The following is a 23,992-nucleotide window of genomic DNA, read 5'->3' as shown; positions in this document are numbered from 1 at the left end:
GAATTTTACTGTTTTATTTTCTTAAGTGAATTTTAATTTTTGTAAACTGTATATTATATATATATTCAATTTTCATGGAATAATGTCTGGTTTTTTATGAAATGTCTTATTTTATAAGCATTAATTTTCTTAATGCAGGTATCAGGAATTATCTTTTTTTTTTTTCAATTGAATTGCATTTACTGGTTTAGAGAGCATGCTAGTTTTTTGTGTGTTTCATAGTTTTTATTTTCCAAATTTTGTGTTTACTTTTTTATTGATGGTATATGCTTGAGTCCTCTTACAGTTTCAATATTTAGCAAAATAAAATTAATTTTTAAAAATAATACAAAGGCTAGGAATTATCTTAAAACTTATTTTATTCATGACATATATTCCTAGGTTGCATAGGGTCTCAATTTTCTTTAACGCTGCTTTAACATTTTTATTATAAATAGTTTGAATAGATTAGCCCTGCCTTATATTTGCAGTGATTTATGAAAGTCTTTGTAGTATAACAATTATTATTGAATAAAATGGCATGGTGGTTGGCTGTTTTATGGGACTAGAGGACTTAGGCTTTTCCATCCAAGGCATGAGTGCATGGCTTAATGGATGCCCTGCCTTTGCTGAAGTGGATAATATCCATGAGAAGTGGGGGCTCACAATGGTAGCCAGCGCATTCAGACTAGTGAGGCCTATCTGTCTCCAGCTTCCATTCCTAGACATTGGTCTGCACATGACAGCACTGCCTGGACTTACTGGTTCCTGTGAAATTAAGGTAGAATTTAGACTCAAATCACCATCTCAGATTCTTCATTCTACATTTTCAAGCTGGTATTCAGAGAAATAACAAGACTTTAAATAGGTACATAGGCAAATCAATTTTATAACCAAACACATTAATATTACAGGTGACACTAGAAGTAAAAAATCACTGTATAATGGACCATAAAGATTTAATTTGTAAATAAAAAAATTTAAAAAGGGTTTCTTGTATGATGGACTCTTAGAAACAATGATTTTATAATTAAAAATACATAAATTAAATGAGATGTCAATTTGCCTGGAAAGCACCAACTCAGTTATTAAGTTTGAATAGAGAAGAATGATAAATGTGAGATAAGCCAGAGATTAGTCATGTAGTCTTTGAACAATTTTTATAGTTAAAGATATTTTGCTTTCCCCAAATGTCAAAAACTCAGTTTCTTATTTTTATCTTTTATGGATGATTTGGTTTACATAAGTATATATGGGAAAGGTGTAGTTTCTGTAGAATTTTAAAGGAAAAAACCCTGCTCACCACACTTGTGTCAGAGTCTTTGTCTTGTGTAATGAAGCACACAATAGAACTGCCTATATCAGGGTAAAGGTGGGCACAACTTGAAGCTCCTATCACCTGCATCTGTAATATTTCTGGATTTTCATCTGTCTCTCCTAGAAGAGTTGAAAAAACGTCTCAATGGAATAGTTTTTCTTGAAACACCAGCTTTGGAGGAAAGACCACAATCTCTATCATCACTTTATTTCTAAGTTTTTATGCTAAGATGTTTTATCACTGTCATCATTAGCAATTTATTCCACAAATGTTTATGTCCCAATCTTTTCACTCATCTTTCAAATGCCACTGTTGTTAGTTAACAAGTACCATTTTACTTGTAAGTTCAGAAATTTCAACTTAAGTCCATTTTCATTTTCTTAAAAAGAATAAATTAAAGGACACAAAAACATCTTTCTATGTTCTAAAGATACAAAGCTGTTTGCATATTTTCTCTATCTTATTTACAAAAATTGGCTGTACACAGAAAGATATCCCCTGTATTATCTTTCATCTTTAAAATTTTATGCATTCATCATAAAGCCATCATTTTATGAAATAAAAATTAATTTCATATAAAATGATAAAAGTCTTAAAAGGAGTAGTAATGGAAACAGTAGGGATTACAGTTCATCCTTGAGGAGTAGTATCTGTGCTCCCATGTTTTCTGTAGCATTACTCACAATAACCAAGATCATGAAACAACTTGAATTTATATATACAAACAAGTAAAAAGCTGAGGTATATATATGCAATGGTAAGTATTCAGTCTTTATACAAAAGAAAATTTTCTTAATTATAATGGATGAAGCTGGAGAACATTATGCTAACTGAAATAATCCAGTTATAGGAAGATAAATACTCTATGATTCCACTTATATATCTCATATAAGTAACTGAACAACAACTAGGTATCACAAGTATTCAAATTCATAGAAATGGAAAGAAAAATCATGGTTTTCACGGACTGGGAGCACAAAGAAATGGGGTGTTGTTTGAAAGTTATGAAGTTTCTCTTCAGCAAGATGATTAAGTGCTAGAGAACTTCAAAATCTCTTCAGGTACAAAAGTGCCCCTAAATTTAAGAATATTGTATTATGCACCTAAAGTTTTTTTATTACAAAGTAGTTCTCATATCAAGTGTTCCTATCATATACCCACATAAAGGGGTGCACAAGGCACCTTTTGAAAATGATGTGTATGTTTATTAGCTTAATTAAATGGTTTCACATTTGTATTGCTGTTGTTTAGTCACTCCGTCGTGTATGACTCTGTGACATCATTGACCATAGACTACTGCCCAGTTTTTTGTCCCTGGGCTTCTTCAGGCAAGAATATTGGACTGGGTGTCATTTCCTCATCCAGGAGATCTTTCTGACCCAGGGATCAAACTATGCATTATAGCTGGATTCTGTACCAGTGTACATTTGGAAGCTGCCTCATATTTATATGTATAATTCCAAATTCTTGAAATTGTGCAGATTAAATATGCACAGGTTTTTATATGTTTTATATCTTAATAAAGTTATTAACTCTAAAAAGAAATACTTCTTCCTTAAATTTTTATCATCAAAATATGGACCAAGAGTGGGACTGCTGGCTCATATAATAGCTTCATTTTTAGTTTTCTGAGGAATCTCCATACTAACCTCCACAGTGACTGTGACAATTTACAATACCAGCACAGCGTATTGGTATTTTCTTCACAGCATCTTCAGCATTTATCTGTTGTTTTCTTGATGACAGTCATTCTAACATGTGTTATTTAATTTTGTTTTTGCTTTGCATGTCTCTGATGATTTTTGATGAACAAGCCAAAGCAAAGAGACAGAACAATGTAGATACAGAGAACATAGAGTGGCTACCAGAGGAGGATAGACTGGGGAGAAGGAAAGGGGTAAATGGAGGTTTAAGTATATGGTGTTGGATGAAAACTAAATTTATGGTGTTAAGCAGTGGTAGTGTATACAAGGTAGAAATATAATGTTTTACAGTGGTCCAATATTCTTCCCTGGCGAATTCTGTGGACAGAAGAGCCTGGTGGGCTATGGTCCATGGGGTTGCAGAGTCAGATGCAGACTTAATGACTAAGCCACCACCACCACTGTCTTATTTACAAACAGGGCCCTAACAAACAAAGTGACTACTAACCTGGCTTAAGAATTAGTGGCCCAGAGAGCCAGCATTCTGAGCTATTCAGGTTCTTCAGATGACCCAACGGTGCTAGAAGCTGAATGGGAGTCTGGACCTCTTGAAGAAGCAGCAATGCTAGATCGTTTCTTGCTGCTCCACTCACCAATCGGAATCTTTCATGCAGAAGAATAGTAGAGACCTTAACAACTCTCAGAGGTGCCCCAGGGTGCCTCAGGCCCAATATTACAGCTGTGTCTTCAGGATTCCTATGTGAGTAGTTAGAGAATAATTAGAATAGACTCTCTTGGAAACTTGAGTCCTTTAAATCTACCACGTTAGCTTTTCTCATGTATTCCTTAGCCCTGATACACCAAGTTCATACTTCACTTCAAGGAAAATAAAGCTGGGTTCACAGATAACAGGTTTACAGAAACATTAACTGACAGAAATAATGATCAGCCAAACACAGAGGCATGTTTGTTTAGCCTGAAACAAAGATTTTATGAAGGATAAAAGAGATGATTCAGGCATAACATGAAGGGAATTTGTTCAAAGACTGCTTCAACAAAGCAATTTGGAGATACTAGGTTATAGTATATTGGAATTCACGAGGCCAACTTACATATTCCTGACACAGTGGGCTGCAGTGAGTACCCAAGAGCTGCTAACAATAGAACCACTGCAAATTTGACTGCCACAACTGATGATCATGGCCTGCCAAGGCATGGCATATCTCAGAGAAATTCGATCGGCTAAAGCTGAGAAAAAACAGTAAAAGTGAATTCAGAAGAATTCTTATCAATTTCCCATCTATAAATTTTTCACTTCTTACAGCTCTGCAAATCGTGTTTATTATTAAAATTGACTTGCAAACACAAACATAACATTTTTGTGTACACGTTACCTCCCTGGAAATAAGTCTCCCCTTATTATTTTTTCAAATGTGTAATTTTTAATGGTCCCGGTTCAGGTTCCTCCAGCTCTCCCACTGAGTTACAACAATATAAGAAAATAAACTAGAAAGCAATAAAAGACAATACTTTGATTTGAAAATATTACAAAAATAAAAAAAATTGTAGTTTAAGTGAACTGGAGGGGTGAGCTGACTAAATTTAAAACTTAGCGACATGGCAAATAGACACACTAAATTGGGAACTTCAGCAAAATGCTTATATTAAAAAAAAATAGGAACTCAAAAAGTGGGAGTTGAAGCTAAGTATGTGTGTGTGTTTATGAGTGTGAGTGTGAAATGGTAGAGCTAAGTTATTTAAAAAAAAAATGGTAAGGGCATAAGTGAAGATAAAAATTTGATCCTTCACTGATGCATACTCTGAGACCCATGTGTGAATAAACTTTGAAGAATTTGACCATAAAATGAGATGATCTCTCCATGTTTTAATAGCATAATTCAATGTGGATATGGCAAAGTGAGCCAGGACAAGTGGCTTTAGGTAAAAAATGTAGGAATATTACTCAAAATAGATCTAATTTACTTTGATGAGTGTAATTGGTTTCATAAGCGTCAAGGAAAGTAGAAATGATCATCATCAAATTATATCATTGTTGGGTACACAGTAAAAGAAAATAAAGCAAAGTTGCTCAGTCATTTGTGACCCCAAGGACTGTAGCCTACCAGACTTATCTGTCCATGGGATTTTCCTGGCAAGGGTACTGGAGTGGGTTGCCATTTCTTTCTCTAGGGGATCTTCCTGACCCAGGAATTGAACCCGGGTCTCTCACATTGCAGGCAGACGATTTACCATTTGAGCCACCAGGGAAGCTGGGTACATGGTACCCTCCAGAAATAATTAGATATTGTCAATGAAACCAACATATTTAACTTAAAATTACTTTTATAAAGCAATAAGTAATAGTAAAGAAGTTTGTATTAGGAAAATAAGAAATCTGAATTTCTGTGCTATCCTTATTCCCACTTTGATCTTTAACAAATGATGAATCAGTGTACTTCTCTAGGTTTCAGAATAATATATTAAGATGAATATAATGGTCATGTCATTATATCATATGGGTACATAAGAAAGTTAAATAATGTGTCAAGGATGAAATGTATTTTTAAGTCATAGGCAAATAATTCCTATCACTTCATTGGCATAAAAATTCATGCATTACCAGGAAAAAGAAAAAAAGCATTCTCTATGCCCCCTTTTCTACTTTCATTTTCTTCTTCTCTTACTTTCCTTCTAATACATCAATCACTACAATTTTCTTGGGCCTTACTCTGAGGTTGTGGCAGAGAGATGAAATGTGGCTGGACAGAAGCAGGTGTGGAGGTAAAAACTGAGGCATTCAGAGAGGTAGAGATGGAAGATGAGGTGGTCATGGGCCCTTGCTTGGACCAGGGTGCTTGGCTGGGTCGTGTAACTCCCTGGAGCCAGAAAAGGAAAGGGCTCACTTGACTGAAGACGTAGGGCTTTGTGCAGTGTTCATCAAAGTGAGTCAAGATTCCCACCTGCACCCATGTGTCTTTTTGTTGTAGATGACACACAAGAGGTGCCCCCAGGTCACCCTGAAAGAAACAAGGAAAATGAATATTTTAATGGAGGTAAGAAAATAACTTCTTATACTGAGGGATATTCCTCTCTTTCCCCTGCCTTTTGTGCCCTCAACTCATCACCTTACAGCCAGCTTCCCCCATAGCTTTCTTGGCTTCCACACAGAAAGTAAATTCATTCAGTTTGGGCCAAAACTGGGCACATGTGATGACTTGCAGGATGCTCAGATGCCTTTTTTGCAAAATTCCAGGACTTCCTAGTGGAAAACAGAAGATAGAGAGTTTATGCATTATTCCAGAGTAGAAGAAGAAATGTGGCTAAAGAAAAAAAACAAAAAAATCCATTATTACACATTACAAAATATTGCCCTTTCCAAATGTGTCAGTGTCCTCCAATCTTAGTTTTCTGCATTACTCACCTCTCATGAGGGACCAACTGGGTAGCCAGCAGTCATACAGTTGCATATTTTTTTCTTGCTCTAGATTCTCCTCCAGGCAGATAGGAAGAACCAGGGGTTGAAAATGTAATGGTTGCTTCAAGAAGATTAGACCAGGTCCCAAAGGTCCTCTAGGGCCCAGGTAGGGCAAGGCACGATGAATGCCTACAGTTTGAGCTTGAGCAGGGTCTTGAAGATCAATAAGCCCCACCTGAACATGGGCCACTGCTTCTGAATTTTTTCTGGGAGGAAAATTTAGCAGACATTTTATTGTCACATATTTCAATGTGAAAAAAATTGTTTAGAGATCATACGAATCAAAGGAAATCTAGGTGAACACTAAATTACTAGTTTTATTCTCTTCTCTACTTGTTGCCAATTTACAATATCTTATTAGGCACAATATGTTCGGACACTTTAAATATTTTACATTCCACTCTTTATAGTATTTAACATTGACTGATACAGACTTGGAAAGTACCAGTTGAGCTACAAGGGAAGCCCAAGAATACTGGTGTGGATAGCCTATCCCTTCTTCAGCAGATCATCCCGACCTAGGAATTGAACCAGGACCTCCTGCATTGCAGGCAGAAAACCAACTGAGCTATTAGGAAAATCTTGCAAAGTTAGGAGTTAAAATATCCCATTTCATATATACTAGATCCACTCTCTAACTAAGGAAGAATAGCTTCTTTGAAGGAATATACCATTAATGAACTCAAAATCTTCATATTTTGCAATTATACTTTAACCTTTTGAAATGACTGGTTCATACTCACATGAAATTTGCACATCTAGCTGTAGTGAGAATCCACTGTTCATTCAGTATAGAACCAGCACAGAAATGGGAGAAAGAGAGTTGCACAGAAACCATCCAAGGGAATTCACCAACTTCAGTCTCCCAGCAGTTGGGACAGTGTGGAACAAGGCCAGGGCGTAATCCACACTCTGTAGAAGGAATCCATTGGTGGGACAGAGTGAAGTTAATGGTACCACCCTTATTTCCCTGAACATGTTGACTTCCTACATTTAAATTTTAAGAAAATGCCTGTAACTCTTCAATTTTTCAGGAATGCTTGGAAATATATGTACATTTTAACCCTATAAAGTTAGGTATTATAACAGTTTGTCTACACACTCCGTGAAAAAAACAAAGTATCTCTATTCATTTCCCAAGTGGAATAGTAAACTATTTCTAATCACTAATGCTTTTATACTACTGTTCTCTGTATAAAATTTAAATCTTAAACTATTACTGGCAAAATAAGATATTTTCTTAATTATGTGGATATATCTTAAGATTATATTATTTATTACTTTTTTTATATAGGCTATAATTTTAATTTGGTTCTACCAAAATTTGACATGATCGCTGGTCTATCCAGAAACTGGTTTTATGTTCCAACAAAAACATAGTCCCAAATACAGTAACTCAAATAAACTGAACTTGCCTGTGATCTCATGAGATATAACAGCTGTCTTGAAGATCGAGAAAGCCTGGAAACTCTCTTTCCAGACCACACCCAGGCGACACTCAGCAAGGGAAATATTGAGTTCAGAATACTGAAGAAGATCTTGTTCAGGCTGATTAGACTTGGTTCCAGGTTGAGATCCAGGTATCAGAGATGGTTGCTTTGTTAAAAGAGTGGCTGGAGCATTATGTAAGGGTGAAAAATTATGGGAAAGAATGGTGTTTTCAGTAACTTTTGAGGAAGATGGTTTCTGCAGAGAACTATCAGAAGCAGCTAAGGGAAGAACAGGAGAGAAGGCCACAAGAAAAAGAACTGAGCAAGAAGGAAAAGTACAGGGTGAAGAAAATGTGCAAGAAGAAAATACTGAACAGGTAAGGGAAAAAGAACATGAAGATGGGAAAAAACAAGGAACAGAAAAGGAAAAAGTTGGGAAAAGTGCGTTGAGAGAACTAGATGGGACATCAGGGTTTCCATTTGTTTTGGTAATTTGTAATTTATTGCCAAAGTTCAGGTAACCAACTCCTCCAGGAAGTTGTGTGGTTGAAAGTGTAAGAAAGACAATATTTGTGATCTCACTGGGTTGGACAGAATTTATTTGATCTTGGCTTTCTACTGCAGCTATTTCAGTTGACAAAGTTACAAAATACTCATTTTGGGAAGGAACAGTTTCTATCGGTAAATATATTACATGGTTAGACCAGGAACCAAAGTTACTAATTGTTTCACCTGGTTCAATTTCAGGAGAAGAAAATGATGTGATTATATCAGCTTTATAAATGATGCCAGGCCTTATTTCTCTTTCAGGCTGGATCCACATTCTGACTCTTTCAGGCTTAGGAATAGCCAGGGATGCAACATTACCAGTTTTAGGGTGAGCCCCAGGATTGACTGCCTGAATTTCTGGTGGGATCCAAGCATTAACTCTACCAATGTCAGACTGCATCCAGAAACTCAGTGTTTGATACTCAGAAGGAATCCCTAGTCTGACTTTTTTCATTTGAACATGAAACCAAGATTTGATTGTATTGACTTCCACCTTGATCCAGGGTCTGATTGCTTGTGTTTGAACATATGTCCAGGGTTGATTTACAGCTTCACTTGGCTGAGACCAGGGGTTAACTATACCAAACCTAGTCTGGGTCCAAGGACGGACTGACTGAAAGTCAGGTTGAATCCAGGGTCTACTTACATAAGTTTCAGTCTCTAACCAAGTTGTGACTATACTAACTTCAGATAAATTGGGAGGTTTAACTACTTGACTTCCAATCTGGGTGCAAATTGGAATTGTTTCTGTTTCAACCTGGGTCCAGAATCTGATGCTATCTACTTCAGGCTGATTCCAAATATTAATTGGATCACTTTGGGGCTGGAACCAATGCCTTAATTCTCTATCAGTCTCAGGTTGAGCTGAATGGTAGATCTCTAAAATTTCATATTGGGTCCATGGTGTGATTGTAGAAGATTCAATAGGGAGCCAGGGTTGACAGGTACTAGTTTCATACTTGATCCAGGATCCAACAGAGCTAGTTTCATATAGATTCCAAGGACTGATTATATCAAATTCATTTTGGATCCAGGAACATGTCATCTGAGATTCAAAGTGAAGTGGGGTCCTAACTGAATTTTGACTCAGTGACCAAAATGTGACTGACTGAGATTCAGATGAGGTCCATGATTTTCTTATATTAATTTCATAATAGAGTCTGATTGTGTGCGTTTCAGCTTGGATCCAAGTCTGGGTCCAAAATATGATTGAATCACTTTTAGGCTGAATCCAGGAGTGAACTATTTGGAACTGTGTTTGGATCCAAGTAGTAACAATTTGAGATTGAGTTTGGGTCCCTTCTCTCACAGCATTAATTTGAGTTTGGAACCAAGGTTTGATAGTATTAACCTGGGTCAAAAGTGTGATTGCGTTAGTTTTAGATTGTGTCCAGGGTCTGACTAGTTCAGATTCAGCTTGGGGCCAAGCTCTGATTATACTACTTCTCGGTTGAGTCCAAGACTTGACCATACCGGCTCCAGTTTGGATCCATTTTCTTACATCCTCAGTTTCAGAAAGAGGCCAGAACCTCACTGTGTCTCCCTCAGGCTGGTTCCAAGGGTGGAATATACCAGTTTCAATCTGAAGCCATGGCATGACTATAGCAGTTTCATGTTGGGCCAAGGGCTTCACTCTATCCACTCCAAAATGGGTTGAGGTACTCATTCTTTGAGACTCTGATTGGGCCCAGGAATTTATTCTTTCAGAGGATACAAACCAAGTTTTGCTAATATCAGCTTCAGTTTGGGTCCAGAGTATAGCTGCTTGGAGCAAAGGTACCACCTGTGATATGAGTGTTCCAGATTCAAGAAAGGTCATTGTATTGACATTATCAATTTCAGGATGTGTCCAGAGAGGAGATTCTTGATTTTCAATTTGGTTCAAGGATCCAAAAGTATCAATTTGAGGATTTAGTGAAAATATGAGTGTACCAGTTTGAGGCAGATTCCAGCTTTTCTTAGACTCAGTTTTAAGCATTGGCCAAAATTCGATTGTATCAATAATATTTTGTGTGAAAGAACTTAATGTTTGAGATTCGGCAGATGTCCAAGGTGTGATTACGGCTCCTCCAGATTCTGTCAAAGTGTTTATTGGAAACTGACACTGGGTCAATGGTGTGACTATGTAAATGACCTTAGTCTCTGTCCAATATTTTGGTGTTGAATATTCAGCCTGAATCCACAGTGTGACTGTGGAAACTATTGGCTCTGTCCAAATACTTAAAACTTGCTTTACTGTGTGAGTCCATGATGTGATTCTAAAACTTTCAGTTGATGTCCAAGGGTTTGCTGGTGCAGAGTCAGACTGAGTCCATGGTGGGACTCTGTAATGCACATTCACTTTCCAGGTATTTGTAGCTGGATTTTCAGCCTGAGTCCATGGAGCAGCTGTGAAAAGCATAGCCTCTGTCCAGGTATTTACAGTGCGTGACCACAGTGGAACTGTAAAAGGGGCATTCCATATCCAGTCATTTACAGCTGGACTTTCAGCCTGTGACCATGGTCGGGCTGGGAAAGTCAAAATCTGTCTCCAACTATTTACAGCTGGACCTTTATACTGAGTACATGATGGGTCTGTGAAAGGCATAGCCTCTCTCCAGGTGTTTACGGCTGGACTTTCAGCCTGAGTCCATGGTTGAGCTGAGAAAGGCACAGTCTCTCCCCAGTTATTTATATCTGGACGTTCAGCCTGAGTCCATGGTGGTGCTGTGAAAGTCATGGTCTCTTTCCACGTATTTACAGCTGGACCTTCAACCTGTGCCCAGGTTGGGGCTGTTAAAGGCATGTTCTCTTTCCAGGTATTTAGAGTTGGATTTTCAGCCTGAGTCCAAGGTGAGGCTGTTAAATGTACAGTCTCCATCCAGGTATTTAAGGCTGGACCTTTAGTCTGTACCAATGGTGGTGCTGTGAAACTCAACATCTCACTCCAGCTATTTACATCTGGGTCTTTATCTTGAGTCCATTGTGGGGTTGTGAAAGACACTGAATCTCTCCCAGTATGCACAGCTGTACTTTCAGCCTGAGTCCAAGGTAGACCTGTAAAAGTCACAGTATTTCTCTGGGTATATACACGTGGACCTTCAGCCTGTGTCCATGGTAGTGCTGTGAAAGGCACAGTGTCTCTCCAGGTGTTTACATCTCGACTTTCAACTTGTGTCCTTGGTGGGGCTCTGAAAGGGGTAGTCTCTCCCCAGGTAATTACACCTGGACTTTCATCCTGAGTCAATGGTGGGACTGTAAAAGGCATAATTTCTCTCCAGGAATTTAAATCTGGACCTTCAGCCTGTGTCCATTGTAGCGCTGTGTAAGGCACAATCTGTCTCCAGGTGTTTATATCTGCATTTTCAATCTGTGTCCTTGGTGTGGCTCTGAAAGGGACAGTCTCTCCCCAGGTAATTACACCTGGGCTTTCATCCTGAATCCATGGTGGGACTGTAAAAGCCATAGTCTCTCTCCAGGAATTTACAGCTGGACCTTCAGCCTGTTTCCATGGTAGGTCTGTGACAGTCAACATCTCTCTCCAGTTATTTACAGCTTTACCTAGAGCCCATAGTGCAGCTGTGAAAGGTACAGTCTCTCTCCAACTATTTATAGCTGTACTTTCAGCTTGAGTCCAGGGTAGGCCTGTGAAAGGCAGAGTTTCTCTCCAGGTATTTACAGGTGGACCTTCAGCCAGTGTCCATGGTGGGATTGTGAAAGGCACATTCTCTCTCCAGGATTTTACAGCTGGTCTTTCAGCCAAAGTCCATGTTGGGACTGTGAAAGTGGCAGTCTCTCTCCAGGTGTTTACATCTAGACTTTCAATCTCTGTTCTTGGTGGGGCTCTGAATGGGACAGTCTCTCCCCAGGTAATTACACCTGGACTTTCATCCTGAGTCCATGATAGGACTGTAAAAGGCACAGTCTCTCTCCAGGAATTTACAACTGGTCTTTCAGGCAGAGTCCATTTTGGGACTGCAAAAGGTACAGTTTCTCTCCAGGTGTTTACATCTGGACTTTCAGCCTGTGTCCATGCTGGGGCCATGAAAGGCACAGTCTCTCTCCAGGTATTTACTGCTGTGTTTCCAACCTGAGTCCAAGGTGGGCCTGTGAGAGGCACAGTCTCCCTCCAGTTATTTGAAGCTGATCCTTCAGCCTGTATCCAAGGTGGGACTGTGAAAGACACAGTGTCTCTTAAAGCATTTATAGCTGTACGTTCAGCCTGAGTCCAAGGTGGGCCTGTTAAAAGCACAGTCACCCTCCAGGTATTTACACCTGGACCCTCAGCCTGTGTCCATGGTGGGGCTGTGAAAGTCAACATCTCTGTCTGTTTGTTTATAGCGTTTATAGCTGGACCTTTAACTTGAGTCCACTGGGGGAATGTGAAAGACACAGTCTCTCTCCAGATATTTACATCTGTACCTTTAACCTGTGTCCACAGTGGGGCTGTGAAAGGCACAGCTTCTATCCAGGTATTTACAGCTGCACTTCCAACCTGAGTCCAAGGTGGGCCTATTAAAGGAACACTTTCCTTCCAAATAGTCACAGGTGGACTTGTACTCTGTGTCCACCGTGGGGCTGTGAAAGTCAATATCTCTCTCCATTTATTAACAGTTAGACCTTTATCTTTAGTCCATGATGGAGCTGTGAAAGGCACAGTCTCTCTCCAAATATGCAGAGCAGTACTTTCTGCCTGTGTCCAAAGTTGTTCAGTTAAAGGCAAAGTATTTCTCCAGGTATTTATCTCTGAACCTTCAGCCTGTGTCCATGGTGGGGCTGTGAAAGGCACAGTCTCTCTCCAAGTATGTACAGCTGTATTTTCTGCCTGAGCCCAAAGTGAACCTGTTAAAGTTACATTATATATCCAGGTATGTGCAACTGGACTTGCAGCCTGAGTCCATGATAGGGCTGTGAAAGGAACATTCTCTTTCCAGGTAATTACAGGTAGACTTTCCATCTGAGTCCATGGTTTGTTTGTTAAAAGCTCAGTCTTTCTCCAGGTGTTTACAGCTGAACTTTCAGCCTCTGACCATTGTGGGCCTGTGAAAGGCAGTTCCTGTATCCAGGTATTTATAGCTGGTCTTTCAGCCTGAGTCCATGGTGAGGTTGTGAAAGGCACATTCTCTCTCCAGGTATTTACAGCTGGACTTTCAGCCTGTGTCCATGATTGGTCTGTTAAAAGCACAATCTCTCTCCAGTCATATGCAGCTGAACTTTCAGCCTGTGTCCGTGTTGGGCCTATTAAAAGGACAGTCTCTTTCCAGGAATTTATAGCTGGATTTACAGCCTGAGTCAATGTTGGTAATGTTAAAGACTTGGTCTCTCTCCATGTACTTGCAGTTGAACTTTCAGCCTTTATCCATGATGGAGTTGTGAAAGACACAGTCCCTGTCAAATGAATTATGGAAAACTGAGATTTGGTCCATTTTCTTCTTCCTAAATGTACAGACTCTGGCCTGAAAGTCACTTCATTTGGTTCAATTTGGAGCATTGTTATGACCCTATAATATTCTATATGTGTCCCATGTTTATTTGTTGAAGATTCTACTTGTGTTGATGGTGGAAATGGTTCAAAATTAGAATGCATCCCAGGATTTATCCTTGATGTTCCATATTTGATGCCAAATGGGGTTGTGTGGGCTAATAGTTGTGTCTGGTAATTTGATACTGGAGATGTACTCATAGCCCACTTTGTGACTGTATCTACTGTAGACTTTGTCCAGGAATACAATGCTGGAGATTCATTTTCGGTCCACTGTGTGACTTCATTTGCTACTGTCCACATCAGTGGATACACTGCTGAATATGTAGCCTGTGTCCATGGTGTGACTGTGGAAGATACAAGTTTTATCCAGTGATTTACCAATGGAGAGTCAACCTGACTCCATAATGTGACTGTAGTAGTCTCAGACTGTATTGATAGATTTACACCTAGAGTTTTGGATTTTGTCAAAATATTTATTTGTAGTGACTTAGACTGTGTCCAGGGATTTACTGCTGAAAACTGAGGCTGAGTCCACAAATTTACTAATGGATATTTAGTCTGTATCTGCTTTGTGACTGAATCAGCTGCAGGTTGTGTCCAGGGAATTCCTGCTAGAGATTCAGACTGAGTCCATGGTTCAATGGTACCTGTCTCTGACAATATCCTAAGTTTTACTTTTGAAAAACTGTACTTGGTTCCTGGTGTTACTATGTCAGATACAGTCTCTATCCAGGCTTTAACTGCTGTAGAAAATCCTGTGGTAAATGGTGTAAGTGTTTCAGAAACTGCCACTTTCCAGGCCTTTTCCTTTGGAGATTTAACCTGGATCCATGGTGTGACTGTATCAGCTTTAGGTCTTAACCAGGGATTTACTTCTGGAGTTAAAACCTGAGTAGACAATGTGGTTACATCAGTTATAGGTTGTGTGAAGTTACATACCAGGGGAAACTCATTTTGGATCCAATGTGTGTATGTTTCTGTCACAGACTGTGGCCAAGGCTTTAGTAATGCAATTTTAGCCATGTTCCACCGAGTGATTGTATCAATTACAGACAATGTTGAGGGAATTACTGCTGGAGTTATATTCTGGATCAATAGTGGGGCTATGACGTATTTAGATATTGTCCAGGGATTTACTGCAGGAGATATAGACTTGATCCATGGTGCGATTTCACCAGATACAGCTGTTGTTAAATGACCTGTTGCAGGAGATTCAGCCTGGATCCATGGTTTGACTGACCTAGATAAAGTTATATTTATTGCTGGAGACTCAGACTGGGTCCATGATGTGAATGTGTCATGGGTCCATGTTATAATTGGATTGGTTTCAGACTGAGTCCAGGGGTTTACTGAAGCAAATTGATCTTGGATCCGTTGTGTGACTCTGTCAGACTGTGACAAGGGAATTATTGCAACAGACACAGTCTCAGTCAAGGGTATGAGTTTATGAACTATAGACTGTGTCAAAAGGTTGATGATGGAAGAATTTGCCTGGGTCCAAAGTGTAACAATATCAGTTGCAAGTGTTGCCCAGGTATTTACTGAAGGATATTCAATCTGATTCAATGGTATTACTGTATCTGAAACACCCTCTGTCCAGGAATTTACTGCAGGAGGTTCAGCCTGAGTCCAATGTCTGATTGTGTCAGTTACAGCTTGTATCCAAGGATTTATTTTTTCATATTCAGTCTGAGTCCACTGTGTGATTACATCAGTTTCATGTTGTGTCCAGGAATTTACTATAGGTGATTCTGTTTGGTTCAAATGTGTGGTTGTACCAGATACGGACACTCTCTGAGGTTTTACAGCTGGGTATTTAGCCAGAGTAATCTGTGTGACTGTGGAAGCTATAGATTTTATCCAGGTATTTAGTGCTGGATATTCAACGTGAGTCCATGGTGTCACTATAGAAAATACAGCTTCTATCCATGGATTTATTATTGGAGATTCTGTCTGATTCCACATTGTTACTGTATCAGCCAGAGGTTCTGTCCACATCTCTACTGCAGGAAATTCAACCTGGGTAATTGATGTTACTATACCAGACATATTCTGAATCCACTGATAGTCTGTTGGAAGTTCAGTTTGAATCCACTGTATAACACGATCAGATGCAGGATCTGTCCAGGGATTTACTGCTAGAGAATCAGTCTGGGTCCATAGTGTATCTACATCAGCTGCAAATTGTATCCATGGATTTACTGCTAGAGATTCAGCCTGGGTCCATGATATGACTGTGGAAGCTACACTGTCTGTCCAAGGATTCACTAAAGGTTCAACCTGAGTCCATAGTGTGATTGTATCACTTTCAACTTCTGTCCAGGGATTTTCAGCTAAAATATCAACCGGAGTCCATGGTGGAGCTGCATCAGCTATAGCTTGTTTCCAAGTATTCACTCCTTGACTTTCTGATTGGTTCCAAACTGTGACTGTATTAGTTTCATAATGTACCCAATTGTTTATTTCTGGATTTATTTTATTGGTCCATGTTGAGATACTGTCAGTTTCAGACTGTCTCCAAGAATTTATGGCTAAAGATTCTGTTCGGGTCCATGTTTTGACTGTATCCATTTCAGACTTTGTCCAGAAATGTAATAATGGGGAATCAGCCTGAGTATACAGTGTGACTACATTAATCACAGGCTGAGTCCATACATTTACTACTGGACATTCACCTTGGGTCCATTGTGTGACTGTCCCAGCTGTACTTTCTGTCCAGGGATTTACTGCTGATGACTCAGCCTGAGACCAAGGTGTTGTATCAGTGACAGCTTTTGTCCAGGGATTTATATCTAAAGGTTCACTTTGAGTCCATTGTGTAATGGCATGAGGCATAGACTGTACCCAAGAATTTACTATGAAAGAGTCAGTCTGTGTCCATGGTATTACTGTATTAATGTCAAATTGCATCCAGGGATTTGCTACTAGAGATTCAGCCTGGGTCCATGACTTGACTCTCTCAACTGTAGATTTTGTCCAGGGATTTGTTTCTGAAAACTCATCTAGAGTCCACTGTGTGACTGTATCAGTTATAGGCTGAGTCCAGAGGTTTGCTACCATAGATTCAGCCTGAGTCCATGGTGCTAATATATTAGATACCAGATGTGTCAAGGGCTTTACTCCTGGAAATTTAGCCTTTTCCTGTGGCATGATGGTATAAGCTATTTCTGTCTGGAGATTTACTGCTGGAATTTTACTCTGGGTTGATGAGACTGTGCCAGTTTCAGATTGTATCCAGAGATTTACTTCTGGATATTCAGCCTGAGTCCAAAGCATTAATGTACCAGTTTCATTTTCTGCTCCAGGGTTGTTGATAGCAATATCTGACTGAATCCATGGTCTCATTGTGCCAGTTTCTGATTGAGTCCAAAATCTATCTTTATCACTTTCAATCTCACTCCAGGGCTTGAGTGTTTTAGTATCTTGTTGTGTCCATGTTTCTACCTTATAAAATTGGTTCCAGGGCTTGACTATTTCCATTTTGGACTGTATCCAATGGTGGGATGTTTTGATTACTGGCTCTGTCCACAATGTGACTGTTACCATTTGAGTCCAGAACCAGGGTTTGACATTTTCAGTTTCAGTCCAAGTCCATGATCTGTCTATATTACCTTCAGATTGGGCCCAGGAATGGGCTGTTTCTATTTCTGTCTCAATCCAAGGTTTAAATGTATTAGTTTGAGTATTCAACACAGGTCTGATTGTAATATCTTCAGGTTCAAACCAAGAAATGATTATTTGAGTTTCAGTTTGGGTCCAAGTTCTGATTATATCAGTTTGTGTTTGCAACCAAAATCTGATAGCATCAGTTTCAGGTCTTGTCCATGGTATAATTGTATTAACTTTAGACTCTGTTGTGAGTGTGAAAGGAGATTCCTCTGGCTTTATCCATTGTAGGATGCTGCCAGCTTCAGACTGAATCCATGGTCTGATTGTGTCAACTTTAGGCTGAGCCCATATCTTGGGTGTTTTAAAGGCTGCCTGAGTGCTCAGTATTATTTGGTCAGATTTTTTCAAGAACAAATATTTGGCAGTACCCGTTTCAGGTTGTTCCAGGGGTTTTAGTGTTTCAGTTTCTGAGTGGGTCCAGAATCTGACTGCATCTGCTTCTGACTGGATCCAAGGTTTATATCTACCTTCTTCAGTCTGAGTTCTGGGTCTGAGAATTTGGAATTTAGGCTGAATCCAGTGTCTTCTTCCCTTAGTCTGTAACCATGGATTGGTGGTATCAGCTTTCAGCAAAGTCAAAGGTCTTCCTGATTGGGTTTCTGATCGGGTCCAAGTTTGGACGTCAGCTTCAGGCTGAGTCCATGCTACAACTGTATCAACTTCAGAGTGAGTTAAAGGATCAATTATTTTAGTAACTGTATGAATCAAAAGCCATGTTGTATCTTCAGTCTGCATCTCGGTTTTGATTGTAAAAGCACCATGCTTACTCAATGGATTCATTCTATCCATTTGACATAAGGATGTGATCTTACTGGCCTTATACTGGGCCTCAGGTCTGTTAGTATTGCTTGGAGATGAAGCCCAATTAAGGAGCACATAAAGAGTTGAGGAAGTCCAAAACTGAGTTGGCTTAGATTCAGGGAAAATCCTGTGTGCATCTGTCTTTTCTATAGGTCCTTGGGATTTAACTATATTTAGGACAGGGTGAAACCAGGGTTCCGAGCTAGGAGTTACTATAGGATCTTGGGATCCCTCTTTATTTAGTATGGAATGAGTCCAGAATCCAATATTATGAACAATTAAAGGAACCCATGGATTCATGTTATAAGTTACCATTTGAACCACAGTATTAATTCTATTAGCAACATGATGTATTTGAGTTCTAAAACTCTTCTCAGCAGGTTGAATCTGAATCACTATTCCTGTTTTATCAGGCATATTATGTGTCCAAGGTCCAACACCATATGTAATATGCAGCCAAGGACTATCTAGAAATTGACCTTTTAAAGGAGTCTTACCATATTGAACTTGAGACTGAACAGTATTTATCTCAGAATGAACTTGGGATTCATCTACATCACTTGAAAACAGAATATGTGATCCATCAGCATTATCTAATGGTGGAGTATAAAACCCAATTATATCACCTAAAGGTTTAACCCAGTATCTTAATGAATCTTTCATATTTCTATACTTATATTTCATTACATCTCTCTGAGGAAGGTTCCAGGGTGTAGATATATCTGGTATTGGATGGTTTTGAGGTTGATGAAGAACTGAAGGATCAGAAATATCAGTTACTGCAGTATTCCAGGACACAGATGTATGAAAAGGATCCCATGATTTAACAGGAGGAGAGGTCCAAGATTGTACCATTAGGGAATTGACAGCTGAGGAGATCTGACGGTTTTGAAGGTATAATTGTGAACTTCCAGGCAAAGAGTCTCTATTATTTGAACCAAAAAATGCTGGAGGAGGATTCTGGCGCTGTCTATTCAGTGGGAAAGTGCCAAAATTTCCCCTCCATGACTGTATAGAGAATCCATGGGAGGACAAATCTGCAGAAGTACTTTTTGGGCTAAGCCTGTCTTGATTATCATGTTCTACCCTAGAAGAAAAACTGCAGGGTAGATGAAAAATAGGATCCGGTGACTTCTGGGATGCCTTGATAAGTCGTCTCATCCAAGGTAGGTAGGGGGCTGTCTTGATGACAAGAATTGGGTCATAACAGGCCATGGAGGACTCACTGACCAGGCCTACCAGTTCCCAGTGGTTTCCAAAGAGAGAGAAAACAGGACTACCCTGCTGTACCTGAATAAGGAAACAAAGATAACTCATATATATACACACACACATATATATGTATACACACTGTGTATATATATATATATATACATATATATACACACATATGCATATATATATATGACACATATATATAACACACATATATAATATATAAATACATAATATAGAAAATAATTATAAAATATAATTATGTTTTTATATGTTTAACATAATTTAGAAATGCATTAAAATATATATAATTTATATATTTTTGTACAACATATACATTCCAACATAACATGATAAACAACAACAAATGGTATATGGTGCCTACTTCAAAGAGGTCTATGAAATGACACATGTAAATATAACTCTTTTTAAAAGAGAAAAGTCACATAGTAGGGGAAAATGTAGAGAAAACTTCTTTGTTGCACTATCATTTGTTATCCCTTTAGCTGAGTATGTCTAGGAAGATTACCTCTACTTATATTAGTCTGGTTCAAGCTATCATTTCTGTTTTCACCTCACCCAACTTTATCCAGCATTAATTCTCATCCCAACAAGCAAAAGGAACTCAATGTAAAATCCAAAGGCTTTATGTTGTTGGTCCATGATTTCAACATTATTCTCCCCTTTTGTTCATTTTTCTACAATCTGAGAATCTTAACCACACATTCTTTCCATAGTTTCAAAGATTATTTCTAGTAAGTTCTGTATTATTCAAATTTCTCCAGGAAAATATTCTATCTTTCTTTGTGATCTTAAGAATCAAAGTCCCTATTCATTTTTACATAATCTTGATGCATGTTTTCATATACGTGTATGATTATGTGATCCTCATAAACATTACATGTATGTATTGCAGTGGATGGATGAAGTACAAACTGGAATCAAGATTGCCAGAAGTATCAATAACCTCAGATATGCAGATGACATAACCATGACGGCAGAAAGCAAAGAAGAACTAAAGAGCCTCTTGATGAACGTGAATGAGGAGAGTAATAAAGTTGACTTAAAACTCAACTTTCAGAAAGCTAAGATCATGACATCCAGTCCCATCACTTTTTTTCAAATAGATGGGGAAACAATGGAAAAAGTGACAGACTTCATGGTGGGTGAGGGGGGTTGAGCTCCAAAATCACTGCATGTGGTGATTGCAGCCATGGAATTAAAAGATGATTGCTCCTTGGAAGTAAAGCTATGACCAACCTAGACAACATATTAAAAAGCAGAGACATTACTTTACACATTACTGTGTGGCCTTTTTCTTCTCCAGGGGATTTTCCCAACCCAGGGACCAAATCCAAGTCTCCTGCATTGTAAGTGGATTCTTTACCAGCTAAGCCTCAAGTGAAGCTCAAGAATACTGGAGTGGGTAGCCTAACCCTTCTCCAGTGGATCTTCCTGATACAGGAATGGAACCAGTGTCTCCTGCATTGCAGGCATATTCTTTACCACTTTAACTGTTAGGGAAGCCCCATGACTTTATTTGGGGTTGTTCCAAATTCCTGCCTATGGTGACTGCAGCCATGAAATTAAAAGATGCTTGCTCCTTGGAAGGAAATCTATGACCAACCTAGACACAATATTAAAAACTGAGACATTATTTTGCTGACAAAGTAGTCTAGTCAAAGCATGGTTTTACTCTCTGTCATGTATGCATGTGAGAGTTGGACCACAAAGAAAGATAAGTGCTGAAGAATTGATGTTTTTAAGCTGTGGTATTGAAGAATACTCTTGAGAGTAACTTGGTCTGCAAAGAGATCCCACCAGTCAATCCTAAAGGAAATCAGTCCCTAATATACATTGCAAGGACTAACGCTGAAGCTGAAACTCTAATATTTTGGCCACCTAATACAAAAAATTGACTAATTGGAAAAGACCCTGATGCTGGGAAAGATTGAAACCAGAAGGAGAAGGAAACAACAGAGGTTGAGTTGTTTTGATGGTGTCACAAACTCGATGGCCTTGAGTTTGAGTAAGCTTCAGGAGTTGGAGATAGGCAGGGAGGCCTGGTGTGCTGCAGTGCATAGGGTTGCAAAGAGGTGGACACGATTGAGTGGCTGAACTGAACTGATTGCATTGGAAGTAAAGAACCTTTAATTCTTTTCTTTTTTTATTATTTAACATGGTATCTACCCTGTTAAATATTTATACTCTATATTTGTTTGTCTGTATATAGTATATTATAAAACAGATTTGCAGAATTTACTTATCTTGCATAAAAGAACTTTTATGTCTATTTCATAGAATCTTAATACATTATATTCCCCCCCCCCAAAGGTAACTGCCTTTATACAGAAAGTACCCAGCAGTCTTCTTCTGTCTGACTCCAGATGCATAAATTGTTACTTTTAGTCAGGTGAATATGTTGTTGATGGCAGAATGAGAGGTCCAGAATCTTTACTGATAATTTCTTGATATTGCTTTCAAAGTTACCATGATCTGAAGGAACAGATATGGGAAAGATTGTGAGTAGAGGCTATCATGTCTGTTAAACATTTTACAGAATAGCTTCTTAATATTTGTACATACATATTTCAATTTTTAATTACAGAAAATTCCAGAAATACTCTATTTCTTTTATGCCATGTAATTTCATACACACTTATACACTCTTGGATTTTTTAACTGCTCCCAGATCCTTCCTAAATAAAATGCAGAATAATCGTATCCCGTGATTTTGTTACTTTACTTCCTTAAGAACTCCATCCCCCCTGCCCCGTAAAGTGCACTAACGTGTATTTAATTATTGTTTTTTAAACGTTCCGTTTATTTTCTCATTAATTTGCTTTGTTTTTAATATCAATTTTTGAACTACATTTATGGTACAGCCCAACATAACGTTTGTGGCTTACTCTGATATTGGTACACCCTACAGTGTCTGTATTGGCAGTTATAGCAGATCTTCCAGAAGATGTTATAAGTGTGAAGAAGTGGTATGTCTTTCTTCCTGATAGGATATTGAAGTAATATTACCCCTACATCTGATTTGCCTCGATCTTTTCCAGTTTCTGGATCAAAACTAGGGAGGAGGCATATTTTGTGGCCTTGTAAGACATCTTCTTGGTCAAAGACTCCTGAAATGTCAGAGTTTAACTGTTTCCTAAGGGAATATGAAAATAAACAACATAAGCCAATCAGAGTAAGAAAAATATTTCATTAAACTTCCGTTTAAGCCAAGATGTCTGCTAGTATAAGATCTTTTACTTACAATTCAACAAATTTCTACTTTATATCATGATAAACTGAATTTCTGCCTACACCTTAATAGTATTTGAGTATTAGAGCTTCAAGTTTCATTTTTACTATTGTGCAAAGAAGATAAAGTTTCTTTTAATGCACAAGATCCAAAGCAAGTACAGCTAACTATAAATGAAGCTAATATGCAAACTAAACATAAGTATGATCATTTTCTTATGCCTTTAAATATACTCACAGTTTTTTCAGACAACTGGCTGTGGAGAGGATCCACCACCGACTCAGAATAATGCCCTGGCAGGTCTCAGCCATGGACACTAGCCATGGTATGCTGTTGGACGCTGACAATGGGGCAATCGTTGGAGTCAATGAGGTTAACCACTGCTTTTGAGAATTGGGTACTAAAGGGGTCAGATAGGGGAGGGAAGACGTAAACATAATATGAAAAACAATGTCTTGTTAAATGATTAATGAGATTTCTCATCCTAAAATTTTTTTTGATGAAGATGGAAAAGGAGAGAATACAGAAAACAATGAGAAGGGATAAAAGATGGGAAAATGTATCATTAAGCTAAAGAGAAGTGTAAGAAACAGGAAATGAGATAAAAGTAACAAGGAAAATAACAGATAATGTTTCAAGGGAATTTAAGGAAAAACAAAAGTATTTTACACAGTACTAAGACAAATGAGTGAAATATTCTATGTATCTATAACTTACCACTGAGCGACTGAACTGAACTGAACTGAACTGAATAACTTACCACGATAGCAGTGAAAAAACAACCCCCAAAACTGATAGAGGCAAAGTGGACCTTTCATCTTAGTCCACATAGATGTGAACACAAGAATAGGATTCTAGTAGAGTAGCTCTCAAGGTTGAGCCTAAGATTATAGAGTCTAGAATGTCTGACATCATAATAAGCACTTGTTACATAGATGCATCCATTTTATCGTGACTAACCAACTAGAAATGTTGTGCATAAAATTACTTAATAGTTCAGTTCAGTTCAGTCTCTCAGTTGTGTCCGACTCTTTGTGACCCCATGAATCACGGCACGCCAGGCCTCCCTGTCCATCACCAACTCCCGGAGTTCACGCAAACTCATGTCCATCGAGTTGGTGATGCCATCGAGCCATCTCATTCTCTGTGGTTCCTGTCTTCTCCTGCCCCCAATCCTTCCCAGCACCAGAGTCTTT

The 23,992-nt window shown here is 38.6% G+C and overlaps 1 protein-coding gene across 1 annotated transcript; it reads right to left on the bottom strand.

Annotated features, from left to right (window-relative positions):
* Positions 1-474: 474 nt before the first annotated feature.
* LOC129557955 (uncharacterized) lies at positions 475-23,614 on the bottom strand. Its single transcript, XM_088834507.1, has 17 exons — positions 23,557-23,614; positions 23,034-23,196; positions 22,453-22,700; positions 21,903-22,039; positions 17,801-19,618; positions 14,237-17,740; positions 11,671-11,875; positions 9,858-10,470; positions 7,831-9,791; positions 7,159-7,327; positions 6,362-6,621; positions 6,066-6,199; positions 5,669-5,957; positions 4,053-4,188; positions 3,449-3,696; positions 1,283-1,416; positions 475-747 (listed from the first exon to the last, which is right to left on the bottom strand). The coding sequence occupies exons 1-17, from the start codon at positions 23,612-23,614 to the stop codon at positions 475-477; spliced, it is 10,350 nt and encodes a 3,449-aa protein (XP_088690633.1).
* Positions 23,615-23,992: the final 378 nt, after the last annotated feature.

The sequence above is a fragment of the Moschus berezovskii genome, chromosome Y (genome assembly GCF_049115385.1).
Source record: "Moschus berezovskii isolate FMDL1 chromosome Y, NW_MosBer_1.0, whole genome shotgun sequence".
Taxonomy (NCBI): domain Eukaryota; kingdom Metazoa; phylum Chordata; class Mammalia; order Artiodactyla; family Moschidae; genus Moschus; species Moschus berezovskii.
This window is presented reverse-complemented; position numbering and strand designations above follow the sequence as displayed.